Raw genomic sequence first — 16,657 nt, 5'->3', positions numbered from 1 at the left:
CCTTGCAGATTGGTCAGTAAGTTGAGCTGGGAATTATTCTCATTTATTGTCTGACATGCGTCTCCCTTCCATGTGCTCTTTGCTGTAAAGGACAGTTATAGATTGGGGCAGTGGCCATTTATTTGGACTCCATTTTGCTCAGCAGGAGATCTGTCTGCAGATCCCCTTCTGATCAGAGCTGAATGGGCGGATGACAGGTCAATATCTACTCAGTTTCTGCAGAGTAGACATGGACAGAACCCACTCTACTCTATAGGATGCCAGGAGTAAACGGACTCAGATGTGTTTACATGCAACTGCCCTCTAATCCAATACACCTAGACGGAAAGGGATCAATCCCCCTACGTGTTTTATTTTCTTCTTTTTTTTTTTTTAGAAGACCAGATCAGACCAGAGGTAGGCGGGTGTAAACTGACACAAGTTCCTTTACACCCGCAGGTCCATGGGGTGAATAGTCTGTCCAATAAGGTACGCCTGAAAAACTGACAAGCAGACCTGATAGGACCTTTTGTGTGATAAAGGGGCCTTTTATGGCACAGGAATTAATACATTTTATTAAAACTATATAAATAAAATAATTAACAAAAAGGAAAAAGCCACACAAAAAAAGGAGCATGGATCTATGTAATCTAGATAAGTTTGGGTTGCTAAAATCACCTCCCCTCAGCCGTCTATATGCATGTCAAGGATGCCAAACACCTTTCTTTTTCAATCCTATAAAACCTTTCATTCAGCTGAAGTCATTTCAAGTTTAAAGTGGAGTAAAGTGAAAAAATACCGAAACAGCTGTCTCAAGTGACCTCACTTAGGAGATTCATAAGACAGAGTGATGGGAAATAAAGCTGTCACCAAACAGGAATAGAACAGAAATCCTCTAATAGGGTCATCTTTTCTGGTGAAAGTTGTAAGAGGATTTTCCTCACTTTGGAGAGGTCTCCTATTACTTCCAGCTGTGACTTTGAGACAGGAGGTGGAAGGAAAACTGCCCAATGAGACACCAAAAGCCTGAAAAGCAAAAACAGAAACTGATGGGTTTTACCATATTTGATAAAACTAAGGTTAAAAAAAGCTTTGGAAATAACAGCTTGCAATAGTAATAGTCATGATCTCTGTTGAAAAGGAATGGACGACAGGTCTTCCTACAGAGCTAAACCTTCTCTGAATCATTTTCCTTCTTCAGTAGAGACCACCATGGTAGAGGTAAAGACAGTACAGGCAAAGATGGCTTCTAGCTGTCAGAAATGTACTAAAATGTAATGCCTAAGTAAACAATACAGAAGCACAATTATCTCTTTCGTATGTCAGGGCTGCTGAAGCCTTCAAGTGAATGACACATCTGCCCAAGGGTCAACCACACAAGAGAAGTCCTTGTCATCACTGCATGACCAGGTGTGAGGGAGAAGCACATAAAGAAAGCCTCACAATGGCCTCCAGGACAACAAGCTGCCAGGTTAGCCAGCTGATACATAAGATTGGACACAGCTGGTCACATGGTAAAAGAGGCTGTGATTGGCCCGTTCTTTAGTCATGTGATCAGCTGTGTCCGAAGGGCACAGCAATCACAGATCGGGCATGTGGGGGTGTGTGGTTCTGGGAGAACGTCCATGGATGCCCCTCTCAGAACTAGTCGACCACGTTGTAGCCGTCTTTTGGCTATAGAGCAGTCGGAAACTGGTAAAGGGGAACTTCACTCTCTCAATCAATACTGATCATTTTGAATCCGTATGCTGTCAGAATAAATGGATAGGAAAGTAGATCATATTACTTGTTTTATACTTTTACATTTCTTAACGTACTTCCTGGTTTCCAGGCTTAGGCAAATTATGTCATACATCCCAGGAGTCTTCAGGAAGGTAAGCTAAGCACCCCATCCTGCCTGAATGTCTGAAGTAAGGACAGATGGATTCCAGTAAGTAGCTGCTACATGAATAATCTGCCTTTATTCAGAATGGCCACAGCCAGATATGCTAAGGGGGTGTTTTTCAAAGTGATTTCCCAGCAAAAAAAAAAGCATGGAGACATGGATGGATGGGGGAGTTTGCTTTGAATATTAAAAATGAATTTAAGAGCACTTTTGGTTTGTGGTGCTCAGATACAGTGTATTTCTGCTTAAAGGAGAAGTACAGCCAAAGCTCTTTTGGCTGTACTTCTTCTAGGGATCACAGAAGTGCAGTTTGTTCTGCACTCCTGTGACCTGGATGCATATGACAGCAGGCTGAAGTCACTCAACCGGTCCAGGCTGGGGAAAGACTCTGACTTTAAAGTCGGGATCCGCCCCAGAGTCTGGAGCGGCACCTGGCTCAGCCTCTCAGCAAAATGCTGAGAGCTTGAGCCAACCGCTCCCTCCCCCTCCACAACCCAGCGCTCCAGTGAGTTCTCACACTTGGAGCTGGAGGGGGACCAATGCTGCATCAACCAAGGCAAGTATGATTTTTTTTTTTTTGTAAATAAATACCATACTTCTTGTTTAAAGTTCAGAGACAGGTTTCCTCCTCTTCATCAGCTCTTTTGCAGCTGCTTGGCACCAAAAGCACAGTTATTGTGGCAACTGTGCATTTAATATATTGCAGCTGTCTCTTTTTTTGTCACAGAGTACCAATTAGCTAGTATATTAAGGGACAAAAACGCTTTAGTAGTGTTAGAAAATCTTATGTAGCCCATATGGGGCAGATCTGATGGTGCCCGTCAGGTGTCATATCAAAGCTGCAGATAACAATACAGATTGGTCTTCAGAAATTCATTTAGTAGGTTTATTTCATTAAGGTCATGCACAATGCAGTCAGGTAGTTTGGCATTTTGAACTGTTTGAAGTTAACATAAAAAAGCTGGCATTCCCCTTTAATATTTATTCAGCATACAAATAAAAAATGCACTGTCATGGCAGTTCTCTGTGCAGGCATGGTGCCAGTCCCACATCCATCAGCTGATGCTTTCACAGATAAAAATAGTCTATGAAATACTTTGGATGAGGTCTGTGATGAAGCATAACGTTTTTGCTCAGGAATCCGTATTCAACCAGCTCATGTCACAATTAGTTCATCAGAGGTGTTGGCCAACACTGGAAATTGGATTCATGCTTCATCAGAGGCCAGTAACTATTACCACATTTAACAGAACATTATACACACACATATATACTGGCCTATATATATATATATATATATATATATATATATACACACATATACATACACACATATATACACACACACACACACACACACACACACACACACACACACACACACACACACACACACATATATATATATATATATATATATATATATATATATATATATATATATATATATATATATATATATATATATATATATATATATATACACACACACACATATATATATATATATATATACACACACACACATACAAACATATACATACACACATACAATTATTAGGCAAGTGAGTGCTTCGATCAAATCATCATTTTTATGCACATTGTCCAACTCCAAGCTCTATACAGTGCAGTGAAGAAGTATTCATACCCCTTGAAATTTTCCACATTGTCATGTTACAACCAAAAACATAAATGTATGTTATTGGAATTTTATGTGGTAGACGATCAAAAAGTGGCACATAATTGTGAAGTAGAAGGTAAATGATAAATTTGTATTCAGCCCCCCCCCCCCCCCCCCCGAGTCAATACTTTGTAGAACCACCATTTGCTCCAATTACAGCTGCAAGTCTTTTTGGGGATGTCTCTACAAGCTTTGCACATCTAAAGAGGGATATTTTTGCCCATTCTTTGCAAAATAGCTCAAGCTCTGTCAGATTGGATGGAGAGTGTCTGTGAACAGCAATGTTTAAGTCTTGCCACAGATTCTCAAATTGTATTTAGGTCTGGACTTTTGACTGGGCCATTCTAACACATGAATATGCTTTGATCTAAACCATTCCATTGTAGCTCTGGCTGGATGTTTAGGGTCGTTGTCCTGCTGGAAGGTGAATCTCCGCCTCAGTCTCAAGTGTTTTGCAGACTCTAACAGGTTTTCTTCTAAGATTGCCCTGTATTTGGCTCCATCCATCTTCGCATCAACTCTGACCAGCTTGCCTGTCCCTGCTGAAGAAAAGCATCCCCACAACATGAAGCTGCCACCACCATGTTTCACAGTGGGGATGGTGTGTTCAGGGTGATGTGCAATGTTAGTTTTCTGCTACACATAGCATTTTGCAGTTCAATTTTCTTCTTGCCACTCTTCCAGAAAGGTCAGATTTGTGGAGTGCACCACTAATCGCTGTCCTGTGGACAGATTCTCCCACCTGAGCTATGGATCTCTGCAGCTCCTCCAGAGTTACCATGGGCGTCTCAGCTGCTTGTCTGATTAATGTTCTCCTTGCCCGGCCTACCAGTTTAGGTGGATGGCCATGTTTTGGTAGGTTTGCTGTTGTGCCATACTCTTTCCATTTTTGGATGATGGATTGAACAGTGCTCCGTGTGATGTTCAAAGCTTAGGATATTTGTTTTAGAACCTAACCCTGCTTTAAAATTCTTCACAACTTTATCCCTGACCTGTCTGGTGTGTTCCTTGCCCTTCGTGATGCTGTTTGTTCACTGATGTTCTCTAACAAACCTGAGGGCTCACAGAACAGCAGTATTTATACTGAAATTAAATTACACACAGGTAGACTCTACTAATTAGGTGACTTCTGAAGGCACTTGGTTCCACTAGATTTTAGTTATGGGTATCAGAGGAAAGGCGGCTGAATACAAATGCACACCACACTTTTCAGATATTTATTTGTAAAAACATTTGAAAACCATTTATCATTTTCCTTCCACTTCACAACTATGTGCCATTTTGTGTTGGTCTATTATATAAAATCCCAATAAAATACGGTACATTTACATTTTTTGGTTGTAACATGACAAAGTGTGGAAAATGTCAAGGGGTATGAATACTTTTTTCAAGGTACTGTAAACTTGAATGCTTATTTAATTTAAGCATATCAGGTGATGTGTACTTGTGTAATGAGGGAGGGTGTGGACTAAGAAGATCAACACCATATATCAAGGTGTGCATAATTATTAGGCAGCTTCCTTTCCGCAGCCAAAATGGACCAAAGATTTAACGGACTCTGAAAAGTCAACAATTGTAAAGTCTTTCAGAGGGATGCAGCACTCTTGAAATTGATAAGATATTGGGGCGTGATCACACAACCAAACGTTTTGTTGCAAACAGGGTTCCAAGAAACGTGTTGAGAAAAAAAAAAAAAAAAAAGACACAAATTAACCGCCAAAGATTTGAGAAGAATCAAACCTGAAGCTACCAGGAACCCATTATCCTCCAGTGCTGTCATATTCCAGAACTGCAAACTACCTGGAGTGCCCAGAAGTACAAGGTGCTCAGCGCTCAGAGACATGGCCAAGGTAAGGTAGGCTGAAACCCAACCACCACTGAACAAGACACATAAGTTGAAACATCAAGTCTAGGCCAAGAAATATCTGAAGACAGATTTTTCAAAGGTTTTATGGACTTATAAGATGAGAGCGACTCTTGAAGGACCAGATAGAAGGCCTGTAACGGGCACAGAGCTCCACTCTGACTCAGACACCAGCAAGGTGGAGGTGGGGTATTGGTATTATTAAAGATGAGCTAGTTGAAAGATGGACACAAAATCAACTCCCAAACCTACTGCCAGTTTTTAGAAGACACTTTCTTCAAGCAATGGTACAAGAAAAAGTCTGCATCTTTCAAGAAGACCATGATATTTTGCAGGACAATGCTCCATTGCATGCATCAAAGTACTCCACTGCGTGGCTAGCCAGTAAAGGCCTTAACCATTTGCCGCCCGCCCTATGGCCAAATGGCGGCTGGCAAATGTCATCAGCGTTCCGGGTGGACGCCATATGGCGTCCTCCCACACATGCGCAGATTGCGCCCCTGCAGAGCCGCGCAGCGGCGCGATCTGTCACCGGCCGTGTACCTCGGACACGGCCGATGACAGATTTGAGTATCGGCCCCCGTTGCCGGTACCATGTGACCTGCTGTGACCAATCACAGCAGGTCACATGACAGTTGTATACAATGGATGGCTTCATTCATGCCATCCATTGTATACTAGTGTCTAGCTGTGAATGGTCGCAGCTAATCACATGCACATGTCATGTGATTAGCTGTGGCCAAATCACAGCTAAGCACAAAAAAAAAACCCTGAATGAATCGATGTCATTCAGGTAAATGCTTGCTTATAGCAAAGTAATTCTTTGCTAAAAGCAAATTGTGTAAAAAAAAAAAAAAAATACTGATCACTTCCCCAAAGTAGTACAATGTTACTATGGTAACATTGTACTACTTTGGTCATAGTGAAATATGAAAAAAAAAATCTTAAAAAAAAAGAAAATATTTTTATAAAAAAAATAAAAAAATATATATATATTTTTTCATACTGTCACCAGTCAGTGTCCCTGATCACCGCCATGCCAGTTATATGATGACGCTGTACTGCACTGGTGACAGTATGTAAAAAAAAAAAAAAAAAATAGTGAAACTAATTTTTTTAATTTTTTAATTTTCCAAAAAATTCTGACAAAAAAAAATACAACTTCAAACAACTCGCCATGCCTCTTATGAAGTACGTTGGTCTACTTTGCAAAAAGGGGTCATTTGGGGGATATCTGTACTGTTCGGACATTCTTGGACCTCAAGAAATTAGATTAGCTGTCAGTACTTCAGGATTGATCAATATTTAGATCTATACCATAGTTTGTGAACTCTATAACTTTCCTACAAACTAAATAATACATCCTAATTTGGGTTATTTTCACCAAAGACATGTAGCAGAATACATCTTGGCCTAAATTTATGAAGAACAATTATTTAGTTGCAAACTTTTATAACAGAAACAAAAGAAAAACATGTTTTTTTCCAAACTTTTTGGTCTTTTTTTGTTAATTTTGCAAAAAATAAAAACCCCAGCAGTGATTAAATACCATCAAAAGAAAGCTCTAGTTGTGTGAAGAAAATGATAAAATTTTAGTTTGGGTACAATGATGTATGACTGCGCAATTGTCAAAGTGTGAGAGCACTGAAATGTGAAAACTGGCCTGGGCAGGAAGGTGTAAAATTGCCCAGTATTGAATTGGTTAAAGATGAAAGAATAATGACATTGCCCCCTTCCTCAAATGACATAAAAACTTTGAGAACTAGTGGGCCCTTCTTAAAACGGGAAATTTATGGTGAAGGAAAACAGTAAACCTCATTGAACAGTGTCTGGGAGGCTGTGGTTGCTGCTGCACAAAAAGTTGAATGTCAACAGATCAGGAAACTGACAGACTCCATGAACGGAAGGCTTATGACTCTTATTGAAAAGAAGAATGGCTATATTGGTCACGAATATTTATTTTGAAATGTCAGAAATGTTTATTTGTACATTGAGTTATTATTCTCACTTTAACAGATGAAACAAACAAGTGAGAAGGAAAATTTTTTGTTTTTCATTCAGTTGCAAAATAATTCTGCACACTAATAGATGCTTAATAATTGTGCATACAGATATTCTCCTAAGAAAGCCAAAACCTCACGTTTACTTTTTTAAATATTCAGGTTTGAGGTTTACTAACATTTTGGATTGACCGAGAGAACTGTAGTAGTTCAATAATGAAATTAATCCTCAAAAATACAACTTGCCTAATAATTGTGCACACAGTTTATATACAGCTGGTAAAATAAGTATTGAACATGTCACCATTTTTCTCTGTAAATATATCTAAAAAGGTGCTTGACATGAAATTTTCATGTCGGTAACAACCCATGCAATCCATACATACAAAAACCAAAACAAACAACATTCAGAAATTAAGTTATGTGTAATAAAATGGAATGGCAGGGAAAAAGTACTGAACACGCTGAAATTTAATACGGCATACAAAATCCTTTGTTGGTAAAGACAGCTTCAAGACATCTCCTGTATGAAAAGACTAGTCACATGCATTGCTCAGGTGTGATTTTGGCCCATTCTTCCACACAGTCTTCAAATCTTGAAGGTTCTGTGGGCCTCTTCTATGAACTCTGATCTTTAATTCTTTCCATAGATTTTCTGTTGGATTCAAGTCAGGTGATTGGCTGGGCCATTCTTTGAAACCGATGGAGCTTCATTGGCTTTGTGTTTGTGATCACTGTCTTACTGAAATGTCCACCCTTGTTTCATCTTCATCATCCTGGTAGATGGCAGCAGACTGTTATCAAGAATGTCTTGGTACATTTTTCCATTCATCCTTCCTTCAAATGAAGTTTGTCATTATCATATGCTGAAAAACAACCCCACACCATGATGTTCCCACCTCCAAATTTCACTGTTGGGATGGTGTGCAGTGCCATTTGATCTCCAAACATGGTGTGTATTATGGCATCCAAAGAGTTCAATTTTGGTCTCATCTGACCAGACTATATTCTCCCAGTATTTCACAGGCTTTTTTAAAAGTTGTTCAGCAAACTTTAAACGAGCTTTAACATGCTTTTTCTTCAGCAATGGAGTCTTGCGTGGTGAGCGTGCATACAGCCTATGGCAGTTAAGTGCATTACTTATTTTCTTTGAACCAATTGTACTTGCTCATTCTAGGTCTTTCTGAAGCTCTCCACAAATGGTCCTTGGGTCTTGAACAACTCTTCTGAGATTTCTGGTGTCTTGGCTTTCCATGCCTTTTTGCACCTCCCTTTCTTCATGTGTTCAATATTTTTTCTCTGTGTCATTCCATTTTATTACACATAACCTAATTTCTGAATTTGTTTTGGTTTCTTTGCATGCATGGAAAATTTCATGTCAATAGCACCTTTAGATATAGGTTTACCTAGAAAAATGGTGTCGTGTTCAATACCCATTTTAGTGTGTGTGTGTGTTTTAACAAAATTTTAGCTTATTCAGGTATTAACCAAAACATATTCTAGCTAGAGTTATATAATGGATATGGGCTGAATGTGCACACTCTCAGGTTTAATTTGAGGGTATATCCATCCAAATTGGAGGAAGGGTTTAGGAATTACAGCGCTTAAGAGTAGCCATCCCCTGTATTTCAAGGTACCAATAGTAATTGGACAAATGAATATAATCATAAATAAAATGTTCATTTTTAATATTTTGTTGAAAATCCTTTACTGGCAATGACTGCCTGAAGTCTGGAACCCATGGACATTACCAAAGACTGGATTTCCTCCTTTCTGAGCGCACCATGATTAGCCTACTTTTGTTCCATGCTATAAAAGCCATTGCAGTGGAAAAAATCATGCACCTCCATCTCTTACATTCTGGAAGCAAATAATTAATGATAATTTGCCACTTTATAAGAACACTTATATCCACAGAAGCTGCCCCAAAAAATATGACAGAGTATGGTCCAAATGGTTAGCTGAACCTTCCACTGCCTTTGACATTCCGAAAACCTGAGCAGCTTATAAGGCGTCCCCGTATACTCTCCCAGTCCCAAGGATGGCATACATTACACAACTTGTACTACAGCGGACATTCTACATTCCCTCATATACCCCTCAGGTAATAGCGGTGACCATCCAGGCATCTCCGATAGATTTTCATATATATTTTCTATGTAATGTTTTCATATGTAAGTTTTGCTGAATGTGAAGCTCTACACTACTCCACCCCTGCGAGGGTATAATGCATGTGAACCCGTGTTGTTTTTTGTTCTTTTTTATGTTCATTGTGTGTAACTCTTGTAATATATAAGGTGCAGCGCTAAAATAACATAAATAACATATTATAAATCAAATGCAAATATCAGATCACACTGAGGTGAGATTGAGTGAAATGAAAAGTCCCAAAATAAAGGCCCAACGTGGGGATCCGATAGATCTTAATGGGTGCGTGGGATAAAGTTCCAGTGTACCACACGGTGAATCTGGGGTAAAAATTGCGCACTCACCAGAAGTGCGTCAAAAATACGCATGGAAGATTTATCCTGTAGTATCAGGTAGCGGTCATCAATTGCCAATTGCAACTCGGGGTGGGTACTCCAAAGTTCTTAAACGTGTCTCAAGCGTGTCACCATCTGGGGTCCCCTTTTTGAACAGGTTCTGCAAGTGGGGACTCTCATTGAAGAGAGCACAATAAGGGACACCACATAGCGTGATACCGTATACACTGAGTTTATTGAATCAGAAGGTAACAGCATGAATTGTAGAGGTAAAATGAAAGTAAACACTGACCAGATACTACTCAGGATGGCCACCTGCGGTGGTCAGACGTCCGGATACTGTAGCCCCCCTGACGTGTTTCGTGCGATGCACATTATCAAAGGGTCCTGGGCTTACCAGGATGTAAGGGGTGCCTTGATGAGGCAGTGTGGCTTCCACATATATTTTGAAAATGTTGTGCAACTAAAACCTCAGTTTTTAAAATGCAATTTTATAAAAAAAAACATTTTTCCAAGCTAGCCGATAAGAGGGCTGGAAAAAAAAATCAATGATGGAAAGGGGTAGGCCAGGGTGAGTAAGGTTGAGGAGAAAAAGTGCTAGAAGGGGATTCAGGACAAGGTGGGACATAGGGTCCTATGCTATCTGCTTTACAGTGGCTATATCAATCTGGCTTATGTACCGACGCCTAGTCATCTGCTTATAGAGTGAAAAAGAACAAGCCTGTAAAAGAAAAAAATAAATACAGCATCACATCTAAGACTTAGTAAGCTGCAATATAATAAATGTTTGATTTTGGGTTTAATACCGCTTTAACTTACTTGGGTATTTAACAAAGTTCAAATGACACAAACAAACAATCTGTGAAAATCGATTGCCCACAACTAGAACTAATAAAACTAATAGGAGTACAGGCATAAAAAGGGAGGCAAGGTTCTTTTCATATACAGCAAGCAAACCATGCCATCAAGAGTTTAGTAGTTCAGACTGATCAGTCAATGAAAGCTACATTACACAAATGCTGCAAGAGCTCAAGTAACAAGGACAGATCGCAGATAAAATGGTCTCAGAGGAGTCATAATGCACTCTGAGTACTTTTAACACCACTCAGTCTAGTAATACAACTATGACGACGTTCTGAGGGATTCCACTAATGCTCCGTGTTTACCATATACACAGCTCATCTAACTAAACATCATGGATTCTGAGGCACTATTAGGTGATATAATATCATATATATATATAATACACATCTTTTTGCAAGTAAAAAAAAAAAAAAAAAAAAAGTATTTTCTCTTTTTTTTTTAAATTTGAAGACAGTAAAGCATTGCACCAGCGATCAGCAGATAGCGCAATGAAAGACTCCAGCAGGCCATCATTGTACCTGTTTGCCTGCACCTCATACAGGAGGGCAGTTACTAAAATTACAGGAAGAATCAATGAACTACTAGAACGCTCACCAGTGCCCTGGTAGTTCATTTAGAACTATAAGCCATCAGCTGTAATGACTGTCGGTAGTTGTACTTCCCTCATTCACAGAATTCTGTGAATGAAAGATGTGGCCTGGTGGTGTGACAGCGGGTGCAAGAATAAGATCCCTGGCCTGCTGTCACAATGGGGGCTCGGAAAGCTGAGAGGACTGCCTATTTAGTAACATGGTACCTCGAGGGTAACATGTTATGAAAGGTGAACTTATCCTTTAAACTACAGAACACCTCCCTTCTTCTGATCCATATAGCATGGGGGCATTCTGTAGTCCAGAGGTAAACTGGGTAAGATGACTAATTCTCCTTAAGAAAACAATGCAAAGTTCTCAGAAACTTAGAACCCACTGCATTTTTGGCAGGATCAAAATGTTTGTTTTTGCACTTATCAAACAGATATAACAAAATGCTTTCAATGGTATTAAACAGCCCAAGAGGAAGCACATTGAGAAGTTCATTGCTGGGCTTTACATACACTGTAATGATCAGGAAATACAGATTTAACTACGCTAATTATTTTGGGCTTTCCCCAAACAATTATGCAATTTTTATGCTGCCCTTTTCGACAATCATACAAATGCTTCTGGGGAATCGTGCTGAAGACTGCATTCTCTTACTGTGATCAGGCATGGCTACAGTAAAAGTGCTGGGAGCCAAATACATCAGTTTACAGTGGAGTGCTCCAATGTGACAAACAAGCACTATGAGAACATTTCCCTGTCATAAAGATCTGCCTCCTTCAGCTCTGTACTGCCAATTGTCACAGAATGGCTGCCACAGTGCTTCTGAGCATATTGCAGACATCAATGAGGAAAATAAATAAAAAAGCGCCTTCTGCCCCCTTTCTATAATGCATATTACCCAGCACTAACCTAATTAAATAGTTGCAGCTACTCACAATAAAAACAGAGGTTAACATCTAGTGACTGAAGAAGGAATTGCAAAGTCAATATTTTAAAATAAAGGACCTACCTTCCTCACTTCAGAATCATGGGCAATCCAGCGTAACACTGCTTCAAACACATATTTTTCATTGCCTACATTTAGCTTCTCCAGGGATAGGATCTCTTTGACTTTGGTTGGGTTCAGTTCTAAAAACTCCTCAGTGCTGCTGACATCTCTGAAGTGGGTTTCCAGGTACTCTGTGGCGAGGTAATACACGTGGTTCAAGCAGTAATGCAATGCAAAGTCTCGGATGCCTATGCAGTTTTCAGCAGTAATGCAGCCCTCCAAGAACTCGCAGCACAAGGTTTTGAGATCAGTAAGTAATAAAAGATCTGCTGCTTGTACCACATCCTGGATGGTTTCTTCGCTCAGCCTGATCTAGCCATGGAGAAAAAAAAAATAAAAAACACAATTTTATAACTCCAAAGCATATTGCTTTCAGTAGAAATATAACATTTAGACGTAAGAAGATAGTTTTCTCAGAATCAGTAACATCCAAATTATTGAGGACATTCTATTCTCTTCTTCATTTTGTGGTTGAGTGTTTTGGTTACCTGAGTGTCAGTCACCTCAAGGCTGCATTCACACTTTAATGCAGTGGGAATAAATCTTCCCACTTGCGATTTTGTGGATTTACTTGAGTTGTCTACTTCACAGGCTGCCCTATGTGCATTTGTTGCACGAGCAGAAGGTCATGCTTCTTTTTGAGCGTCAACTGTAGAGCATTTTTAAAAAAAACTTGGTTTGCCACAATCATCATGCAAAGACTGTGGCAGAATCACATCGCATTTGGGGTGTCATTTAAAAAATAATGGAACCCAAAAGCGTGTCGAGCGTTCTGCTGCGATTTTGGATCCTGAGCAGAATTGTGGCAATTCTGCCCATGATCCCAAATAGCAAGATGTGAATGGGGCCTAAAGCTCAACTCCATCCAGAACTAAATATACTGCTATGTAGCAGTCAGGGTGCTGTATACCCTGAAATCAGAATACCGTGGTAACACCCACATGTGAAGCTGAGCCTCCAGGTCTAACAGACCTGAGATCCAATGAAAGGGGTGGGGACTAACTTACTGTGGCTTCTAACGCACGCTGTGAGCTCACAATGTACTGTGAAAATGGAATAAGCATTTACAGTACAGGAGAGAAGATGAGCCTGTACAACTCAGACAGTAAGGCTGGAGTTCAACCATTTAACTGAACATAAAAAAACAAAAAAAAAAAAAACAACTTGCTCTTCAGTTATATACATATATGTGCACTAAAAAACAAATTAGTAACCGAGTTTTAAACCACAACCTAGAGGTGTACTACTACTAGATGTATCTAGAAGTGAGTCAATGGGGAAAAATATTATGTATAATCAGGGGTGTGAACATTTTTGAAAAAACTACTTGTATAGGGACTAAATTGAGGCCCCAATCTACTTGTCCAGATAATTTTTTTTTAACAAAAACTGTATTTAAATCGGAGGTGATATTAGGGATGTCTGCGGCTTTTAAAAACAAAAGGGGCTTTATGGCGACTTAAAACGTGTAATATTTTTAACACTGCGCTGTTTATCTCCTCTCCCCGCCTCTCTCCAGCACCGCACCTGGGGACGAGCAGGGAGGGGAGAGACCTTGCGGTGTATTGAGCATGACTGGCTGCTCCTCAGGAAAGGGTGGGTCAGGGCTTATACTTTATCCCTTTCGCTGTCAGAGCCGTTTTTGCATTTTTTGCACAAAGTTTAAAAAAATCATTTTAGGCCTGAAGATCACATAAAACCTCCTAACATGATATATTTTTTGAAAGCAGAGACCCTAGAGAATAAAATAGTGGTAGTTCCAACTTTTTTATGTCGCATGATATTACCGCAAAAGTTCAGTAGAAAATACAAAGATGAGGTTGCATCAAGTAAATAGATATCCAGCTTGTCAAACCTTAAATTTGTGTGCACTCATGAAATGGCGATGAACTTCAGTACCCTATATTTTCTATAGGTCAACACTTTTAAAGCTCCTTATAGGTCATCAGTTTAGCGTTACGGAGGATGTCTCATGCTAAAATGAATGCTCTCATTTTGGTGTGCGTGGCGATATGCGACATGTGTATTGCAATTGACGTTTTTAATGCATAGGTGCCCCAGCGTGTGCTTTTATGTTTGTACGTGCATATATATGGGGGTGGAATGTTTACACCTGACAGGTGAAACCGCTGGTTGCCCGCAGCAGGGCTAAAGGTAGGAAAAAAAACTACCTGCCTGGCACCCAGAACTACATGTTCCGGGCGTCGGGCGATAGTAATCGAACACCCCTGTATAATGTACCTCATGGATAAAACTTTGATTTTTCAGTTTTTGGTTTGAAAATACAATTATTTTAAGTTTCTTTTTATATAACTTCCTGTCACCATTATTATACAGGATTTATATAGAGCCAACAGTTTGCGCAGCGTTTTACAAAATGACGATGCATAGCAGAGAATGAGCACAGACCATGTCTTTCACTAACTCCAAGAGATCTTAAAGCAGGTCAAGAACAAACATATTATTCTTCTTGTGGGACTAAGTAGTAGTAGCAGTTATATTTAAAGATCTGGATAATATTGATTGTAGAAAAAAGTATGTGAACCCCTTGGGATTACGTGGAGTTTTGCATGAATTGGGCATAAAATGTGCTCTGAACGTCATCTATGTCACAACAATAGAAGAACACAGTCTGCTGAACATAATACTACACAAACATTAGATGTTGCCATGGTTTAATTGCACATAACATGTAAACATTCACAGTGCAGGGAGGAAAAAGTATGTGAGGCCCTAGCTTAATGACTTCTCCCAGAGCTAATTGGAGCCAGGAGTGAGCCAACCTTGACTCCAATCAGTGTGATGATATTGGATGTGTTGCTGACAGCTGTCCTGCCCTTAAAAAACACACCTGTTTTGGGTTTACTGGTTTCAAGAAGCACTGTCTGACTGAACCATGCCTCGCAGAAAAGAGCTCTCAGAAGACCTACGATCAAGAACTGTTGACTTGCATGAAGCTGGAAAGGGTTACAAAAGTATCTCCAAAAGCCTGGATGTTCATGTGTCCACGGTAAGACAGACTGTCTACAAATGGGGAAAGTTTAGCACTGTTGCTACTCTCCCTAGGCGTGGTCGTCCTGTAAAAATGACTGCAAGAGCACAGCGCAGAATGCTGCATGAGGTAAAGAAGAATCCCAGAGTGTCAGCTAAAGACCTACAGAAATCTCTGGCACATGCTAACATTTTTGTTAACACATCTACAATAAGGAAAACATTAAACAAGAATGGATTACATGGAAGGACACCACGGAGGAAGCCATTGCTGTCCAAAAAGAATATTGCAGCACGTTTGAAGTTTGCAAAAGAGCACCTGGATGTTCCACAGCACTACTGGCAAAATATACTGTGGACAGATGAAACCAAGATTGAGTTGTTTGGGAAGAACACACAACACTATGTGTGGAGAAATAAAGGCACAGCACACCAACATCAAAACCTCATCCCCACTGTAAAACATGGCGGAGGGAGCATCATGGTTTGGGGCTGCTTTGCTACCTCAGGGCCTGGACGGATTGTTGTCATTGATGGGAAAATGAATTCCAGAGTTTATCAAGACATTTTGCAGGAAAACGAAAACGTACGACCATCTGTCTGCCAACTGAAGCTCCGCAGAGGATGGGTGATGCAACAGGACAATGACCCAAAGCATACAAGTAATTCAACAAAACAATGGCTGCAACAGCACAGAATACGCCTTCTTGAGTGGCCCAGTCAGAGTCCTGACCTCAACCCGATTGAAATGCTGTGGCGTGACCTTAAGAGAGCGATTCACACCAGACATCCCAAGAATATTGCTACACTGAAACAGTTTTTTGTGAAGAGGAGTGGTCCAAAATGACTCCAGATCGTTGTGCAGGTCTGATCTGCAACTACAGGAAACGTTTGGTTGAGGTTATTGCTGCCAAAGGAGGGTCAACCAGTTATTAAGTCCAAAGGTTCACATACTTTTTCCTCCCTGCACTGTGAATGTTTACATGTTATGTGCAATTAAACCATGGCAACATCTAATGTTTGTGTAGTATTATGTTCAGCAGACTGTGTTCTTCTATTGTTGTGACTTAGATGACGTTCAGAGCACAATTTATGCCCAATTCATGCGAAACTCCACGTAATCCCAAGGGGTGTACATACTTTTTCTTGCAACTGTAGATAGAGAGGGGGGGGAGAGGAGAGGAGAGAGAGAGAGGGGGGAGAGGAGAGGGGGGAAAGGAGAGGAGAGAGAGGGGAGAGGAGAGGAGAGAGAGGGAGAGGAGAGGAGAGAGAGGGGGGGGG

General features: G+C 40.2%; 1 protein-coding gene across 3 annotated transcripts in view; it reads right to left on the bottom strand.

Annotated features, from left to right (window-relative positions):
* Positions 1-16,657, bottom strand: part of GAN (gigaxonin) — a 63,081-nt gene that overhangs the window by 33,033 nt on the left and 13,391 nt on the right. For all 3 annotated transcript variants that reach the window (XM_089689799.1, XM_089689801.1, XM_089689800.1), the window contains exon 3: positions 12,347-12,697. In XM_089689799.1, coding sequence (XP_089545925.1) covers positions 12,347-12,697 — 351 coding nt within the window. The remainder of the gene's footprint in view (positions 1-12,346; positions 12,698-16,657) is intronic.

This window comes from Staurois parvus, unplaced genomic scaffold, assembly GCF_062004578.1.
Source record: "Staurois parvus isolate SC_StPar_1 unplaced genomic scaffold, SC_StPar_1.0 ptg000498l, whole genome shotgun sequence".
In the NCBI taxonomy this organism is placed as follows: Eukaryota; Metazoa; Chordata; class Amphibia; order Anura; family Ranidae; genus Staurois; species Staurois parvus.
The sequence above is the reverse complement of the archived record's forward strand: the minus strand, read 5'-3'. Positions and strand labels throughout refer to the sequence as shown.